At 33.4% G+C, this 7,517-nt stretch overlaps 1 protein-coding gene across 1 annotated transcript; it reads right to left on the bottom strand.

Moving 5' to 3' along the window:
- Positions 1 to 2,572: 2,572 nt before the first annotated feature.
- Positions 2,573 to 3,787, bottom strand: LOC149957292 (uncharacterized). Its single transcript, XM_090166954.1, has one exon. It carries the CDS (start codon positions 3,785 to 3,787, stop codon positions 2,573 to 2,575), a length of 1,215 nt encoding a protein of 404 aa, XP_090023080.1.
- Positions 3,788 to 7,517: the final 3,730 nt, after the last annotated feature.

Here is a 7,517-nt window from a genome sequence, read left to right as displayed (position 1 = left end):
CAGTTGTTCAGCGTGTTGCCTTATACCATAAATTTCGAAAAGAAAAGGCCAGTTTTCACTTAGTTCTTCACCTTCCAATTGATCGTTGAAGTCTCTTCTTTGCATTACGAAACTTTCGGCCAGCTTTTCTCTAATGAAATCTATTGAAGGGCTAATTTCATGGACTAGTTGCTTTAAATCATTCTTAGCCCTTGTGGCCACTTCAATATCTCCTTCGGCTGGATATGCCCTGTTTGTACATTCCAGACGCCTTGCAGAATTTAAATTTTTCGAACGCCTTGCTGAGGGAATTCCTCTAGTTTTTTCACGAGATTGATTTTCAAGGTGTGTTTTCAGTTGTAATGCAAAATACTCATAGCCAACTCCCAAGACTTCGTTATCTTCTCCGTCTACGTCATTAAGTACATCTACTATTGCTTTTGGATAAGTGGTATGAAATTTTTTGGCTACTTCCTTAAGTTGGCCATAAGTTGGTCGTGCTGTAGTTATTTTCAAAACGTTATGAATTATGGCATGTATAACCTCTTTTCTTTCTTTGTCATCAAGCTTTTTTCCTTTGGATATACTTTTCCACGTAGTTTTCTTAAGAAACTCTTGCTTTACGGAAAAATCTTGATACCATTTTAGCTGGTTACCTCTGTTTACCACTATGCTCTATTGAAAATATAAATAAATCGAAAATAAACTTCAAAATGAGAACTCTTGAAATGTTTTCAAAAAAGAATGCTTTTATTTTACTAGTTTACCTGAATTGAAGTAGATGAACTTTATATTGTTCCATCAGATAATTCCGAGGTCATCGATATACTTCCACTGGGATTATGGTCCTTATTTTGCAGCTGAATATATCTCATTAATTTCCGTGTCTGGATAGGTGTTAATAGTTGACCAATGTCTTCCTCTCTTACAAATTGCATATCTTCCACGTTTTCAACACCCTTGTCTCGTAAGCAGCGTTCGAGCGATTCCACAAAAGCCCCGTCTGATGAAATTCCAGGAAGCGCAGAGATGATAAAGTTTTTCATATTCAAATAGAAACTTAGAGCAGATCCGTTGGTGGAAGCCATTATTTCCTAAATAATGAGTATACTCTGCGAATCTAGAAACCAAATAAGGAATTTACTCATAAAAATCAAATACTACGAATATAATATAATTTATTCTTTAAACGTGTAAGCTTAATGATAAAATTGAAATATTATACTTAAAAAACTTAGATATATTTGATTAATGTTTATTTTATACAGAAAAAACTAAGATCCACAGCTAAGTTTATCTTTAAAATATTGTTTTTATTAAACGAAAATAAACCATTGCAAATTTGGGATTAAACTTATTTCCAATAGGTTATTAAATAATTTAGAAAGTAATTAAAACCGTATATTTTTGTACAATTAAACAATAAGGATAATTTTGAAAAAACCTAATTATTTTAATTAGTACATTGTATTAAATATAGTTTTAAAAATGAGTTTTAAGGAATAGATTTAAGGGTGATAAACAGTGTGCTTTAGTGTTATAAAATGCTTTCCGCGTTTATTATAATATTGAAGTGGATAGTAATCCCAAAGTTCAGTTATGTCAATTATAGAGGAGTCATTATTTTCGTTAAGCTCGTAAAGACCCAAATTTGAATGAAATTTAGAGGAATGATATTCAAGAACCAAAAATACGTTGCTGCCTTTCACTAAACAAGTTAAAATTTTACCAAATAACGTGGCATCTTCATTATATTTTACAATTACAAACATTTCAGTTGCATATACTGTTCCAAAATAAGTTAATTTTGGTACACAAATGGTGTTAGTATTATTTAAATGATATTTTTTGGCGTTTACAGTTACTTTTAAACTAGAGAAAAAATCTGCTTGAAACGATGTGGTCACACATTCCGTATATATAAGATCGGGTGCAAAATAAGACCCGGAATTTAAATAGGCTTGAAGTTTTTGATGTTTTTCAGCGAGTGATTTTGTTATGTTCCTAAAGTTTTTCGTTTGTCTAGCCCACTTTTTAAAGGTTCCATTTTTACTTTCAAATCGAAGAGTAAAAACTCTTATTAAAGGACCGAATTCCAGGAATAGATTTGGATAGTGTGCAAAAACATAATGATGTTTCGGTTTTAAAGCGTAATCAGGGAAACATTCAATTAGACTTGATTTGTATTCACGGAGCATTGGAATTAGAAGCGCAATTTCTCCTTTAGTAATTTTTGGCGAACACAATATTTCTACAATTTTCTTCAAATCCAAGTAGAGTCTCCACACTGGATCTGAAAAATCTTTTACGTGATCATATAGAACAAGAGAGAGCATGCGCACCATACACCAATTTTGGGATGCGTTTCCGGTTAATTTTGTACAATTTTTTTTCTGAGGACACGGTTTTTTATGAGAATCAGAACCCATATATTTAAAGTGGGTTATTAACCAATTAAAGTGCTCTAGAGAGAACCACTTCTTAACTTTAATCCAATTTGTTATAAAAAGGCTCATGTCATACGTTACCACTCCTTCGAACAAATCATGTGCCAGACATGGTGGTAGTGCAGGGTGACATACGTGAAATGACGTTAGACTGTTAAAAGGAGAGTTATATTTATTCCTCTATACGACAAATTTCCCTCGGTGGCAAGTTTATTGACTGCAGAGTCATAAGATTCAACAGTTCTCATAGTGGATATATGACAAGTCTTGATGTCTTTATATTCAATTTCACAATAACGGCATATGTTACCACTACTAAAATTAGTTTGGTAACCACCTGCTTCATGTGAGCCTAAATTATCTCCAATTAAGCTAAAGAGATTTACTTTAACTGTTTCGCCGTTCAAAAGCTCTATTCCAGTTTTCTCGAAAGATTTTAAATCACTAATTAATTTACTAAAAAACTTTTCGACTCCGAAACGTTTAATTCCTTTTTCTTTACATAAAGATATCAACTGAAAATGAACAATAGAAGACCTTTTCTCAGGTGGTATGTTGAGTAATGTGTAATAAACACCTACTAGTTTGTGTTTACATTTCGCAGAACCTAGAGGATTTACAGTTTCAAATCCATCTTGAAAGATAAGCAGATTAATCGACTTTTCAGAGAAACATTCGTATTTACTGTATATTTTCCCATCACTAACATCCTCCAGTAAATTATTTTTATTCTTGACATAAGTAGGCTTTTTAAATGTCAAAATATTTGATACTTCCGTGTTCCTTAAAAACGTTTTTAAAGATTCGTTGATTGGCACGTAATGGTAAAAAACCTTTTCTCCTCCTTCATATCCAAGCAAAATACTGATAGGATGAACATAATTTAGGTTTTCGGTGTAGAATAATTTCCGACGATATTGGCTTTTAAATTTTGTTTCAGTTATGGTTTCTAGTAGGTCACACTCTTGAATCACTTTTAAAATAGTTGTTTGAGTTAATTCGTCTAACTTCAGGTTTTTAAACTTATCTTTTAGTTTAGTAATCAAAAATGTACTTTCCATTTGCTTTAAACATTGAAACTCTTCAACAATTTCTTGAATTGTGGATATTGGTATTAGTTTTTTGGTTTCAAGTTTTATGTAAAAAAGCCCCAAATTTCTAGCATATTCCGCTTCAGTTGAGCTGACTGTGTTTTTAATAGTAGAAATAGGACCGTATTCAATATCATTGTTGGGTAATCGACTATTGCAATTTACTACTGGGTCATCTTCATTAATAGTTTCAGTGTAATTTAAAACATCATTATCTGTAGAAATGATGTTATCCGTTGCTTTCTCAAAAATGCTAATGACATCGGCCATTTTGTGCTTTCTGGAGATATGTGAAGAAAATGACGATATCACCGTAAACTTGAGATCAATGCAGCCGAGAGGACAATAAATTGATTCCCCTTGATAAATGTGTTTTTTTAAATGCTTGATATATGACGCAGCATCCAAGTTAGTTGATTCACACCCAGATACCGAACAAATAATGTTCGATTTACTTGTAGAAATTGGATATTTTGAAGAGGAATGCATGTAGTACAATTATCAGGTTCATGTGATCTTTTTCGGTGATTTCTTTGTTTATGACTTTTTAACGAACTATAAGAGGTAAAACGCGAACCACAACTTGAATAATAACACGAGTAAATAATATTTGGAACATTGCGATGAACTTTATAGTGTTTAATAAAATCATCAAAATCAACACATTTATACGTACAAATCGTACATTTTACGGAAAGCTCCATAATAATCTAAAATAAATACAGAAATATTTAAAAAAAATTATATGCGTACTACAGCCATTACAATCTAATCTTCGATCTAATCATTCTAATCATGATTTAATCATTTTTTAATCTAGGAATCTACAGTTTTCAACTAAGATCAACCAAATTTGCTAAACTACTACTGGCTGTGGTTTTCGGCGGTTAACGTCCGCAAAACAACTTTTAACTTAATTAATTAAATAATTAGGTATATCCACTAAAAAGGCCGAGTTTCTCTAAGTTGAAAACTGTAGATTTCTGTAGCATATCGAAAGAAATTGTCTATTTCAAACTTCCCGCCAATTATAATCCTATTCTAGCATATCGAAAGAAATTGTCTAATTCAAACTTCCCGCCACCCGCCAATTATAATCCTATTCCAGCATCTCGAAAGAAATTGGCCAATTCAAACTTCCCGCCACCCGCCAATTAAAATCCTATTCTAGCATATCGTGGGAAATTGTCTAATTCAAACTTCCCGCCACCCGCCAATTATAATCCTATTCTAGCATATCGAAAGAAATTGTCTAATTCAAACTTCCCGCCAATTATAATCCTATTTTAGCATATCGTGGGAAATTGTCTAATTCAAACTTCCCGCCGCCCGCCAATTATAATCCTATTCTTGCATCTCAAAAGAAATTGTCTAATTCAAACTTCCCGCCACCCACCAATTATAATCCTATTCTAGCATATCGAAAGAAATTGCCTATGTCAAACTAATCCTATTACATTTTTAAATATTTTTCTTTTAATTATTTTTATTAATTTCAAACTTCCCACCAGATATCCAACAGACTATATAACGATTCGCGAAGCGTTGTTTCAATATATAATATAATCTAATCCATAATATAGAGTAATAGCACTCCGTAGCTTTGGCCATGGCCGCCATTGTGGGCGCGAATTTTTTATGAATAGGAAAAAACATGGGTGACGTTGTGTGACGTAGCACTGCCATTACTCTATAGTCTCATCTAATCTATAATATAATTTAATCTAATATATAATATAATCTAATATATAATATATAATATAATCTAATATATAATATACAGGGTCTTTTTTTTTGCTCGGAAAAGTGTTTTTTTTTTCAAAAACTATTTATAGTACCGATTTCAAATTTGGAAGGTCAATTCTCTATACCGGGGGACATCAGTTTGAGAAATTTGAGCGTTTTCGGTAATGTTTTTCACCAATTTTGAAAAATTATTTTTTGACCACTAGGTGCGAGATAAAAAATTTCTATTATAAAGTTGTAGGCCGTCATCGAAAACCCTTAAAAATTGTTCACTCGACGAAAAACAATTTATTTATCAGTGAAAATTCGAGCTTGAAAAATTTACAAGTTGGTGAAGCCAAATTACGATTGTTTGAAACGATAATTGAAACCGAATTACCTAATCCAGTTGAAACTTTGTTTAAAAAAACGACCGGATTTAAAAAACACGAGGCTATAGGTCAATCCTAAACATGCATTGGGTATTTAAAGGAAAACTTTGGGAGATTATTATCAGTGTTTGATAATATTTCGAACAATGCCTCGTTATTCAGTAGCTGAGCGTACCGAGATAGTTGCCATTTACTATGGAGAAGCAGCGCAAAACCTTAGAAGAGTGACTGAAATCTTCGCAGAAAGACATCCAAATGGAGCACCATCTGTAAATACAGTAAGACGAGCAATTCACGATTTCAATCAATTTGGTAACTTGCAACCTAGGTTTCGCGGATTGGGTCAACCGGATTTAGACTTCGAGAACAATGTACTCGCGTACTTTGTGGCATATCCTCGTCACAGTTGCGCTAACGCCGCTGCTGATTTGGGTTGTTCTGCAAATCGTGTGTGGAAAATTCTTCGTAAGAATCGCTATCACCCATACAGAGCTACGCTCCACCAAGGACTAATTGACGGAGACCATCAAAGACGTTATGAATTTAGCAACTGGTTACTAAATGCTGTCCAAGAAGATAGACAATTTTTGCGCCATGTTTTGTTCTCCGACGAAGCGTCATTTTCTAGAGATGGGCCCTTTAATCATCAAAACAGCCATCTTTGGTCTGACATCAACCCACATTGGGGTTTTGAATATCATCACCAGGTTCAATTTGAACGGGTCAATGTTTGGGTTGGACTTGTTGGAAACCGTTTGATTGGTCCCTTTTTCCTGCCGACGAACCTCAACGGCCAAAGGTATTTACATTTTCTACAGAACGAACTGAGTGACGCAATCGACGACCTTCCATTGGCTGAAAGACGTCAGTTGTGGTTTCAGCAAGATGGCGCCCCTCCGCATTTTTCCCGGCAAGTAACTGAGCACCTCAACAACGAGTTTCCTGAAAGGTGGATAGGGAGAAATGGTCCAGTGCATTGGCCAGCAAGGTCACCTGACCTAACACCGCTGGATTATTTTCTCTGGGGATTCGTTAAAGCAAAGGTATACGCCACGCCCATTGAAACTAGGGAGGAACTCATTAGACGAATAATCAGTGCTTGCCGAGACGTCACACCAGAAATGGTAGAGAAAGCGTTTGAGAACTTAATTGTCCGCGCACAAACCTGTGTTGCAGCCAATGGTGATATTATTGAAAATGTTTTGTAAAAATTTATGTGAATAAAATATCTGCATTTAAAAACCAAACGTGTACATTTTTTCAAGTGTGAAAACTCTACTACGTTTGTATTCGACTTGTTCCCTTTTCAATTATCGTTTCAAACAATCGTAATTTGGCTTCACCAACTTGTAAATTTTTCAAGCTCGAATTTTCACTGATAAATAAGTTGTTTTTCGTCGAGTGAACAATTTTTAAGTGTTTTCGATGACGGCCTACAACTTTATAATAGAAATTTTTTATCTCGCACCTAGTGGTCGAAAAATAATTTTTCAAAATTGGTGAAAAACATTACCGAAAACGCTCAAACTTCTCAAACTGATGTCCCCCGGTATAGAGAATTGACCTTCCAAATTTGAAATCGGTACTATAAATAGTTTTTGAAAAAAAAACACTTTTCCGAGCAAAAAAAAAGACCCTGTATAATATAATCTAATATATAATATAATCTAATATATAATTTAACCTAATATATAATTTAACCTAATATATAATATAATATATAATAGTATAGAGTAATATAGGATCTCTGCCATTGACTGTATGAGGGTTTACGGGAAAATAACATAGAGTAGTATCGTCTATTACATAATGTAGTAATTAATATAATAATATAATATAATAAAATATATAATGTAGTAAATAACGTAAAAATGTCATATAAT

This window comes from Leiobunum rupestre, chromosome 2 (assembly GCF_980474605.1).
Source record: "Leiobunum rupestre chromosome 2, qqLeiRupe1.1.hap1, whole genome shotgun sequence".
Taxonomy (NCBI): Eukaryota; Metazoa; Arthropoda; class Arachnida; order Opiliones; family Sclerosomatidae; genus Leiobunum; species Leiobunum rupestre.
The sequence above is the reverse complement of the archived record's forward strand: the minus strand, read 5'-3'. Positions and strand labels throughout refer to the sequence as shown.

Coding starts and splice junctions, on each gene's coding strand:
- LOC149957292 (XM_090166954.1), bottom strand. CDS start 3,787: ATGGCCGATGTCATTAGCATTTTTGAGAAAGCAACGGATAACATCATT.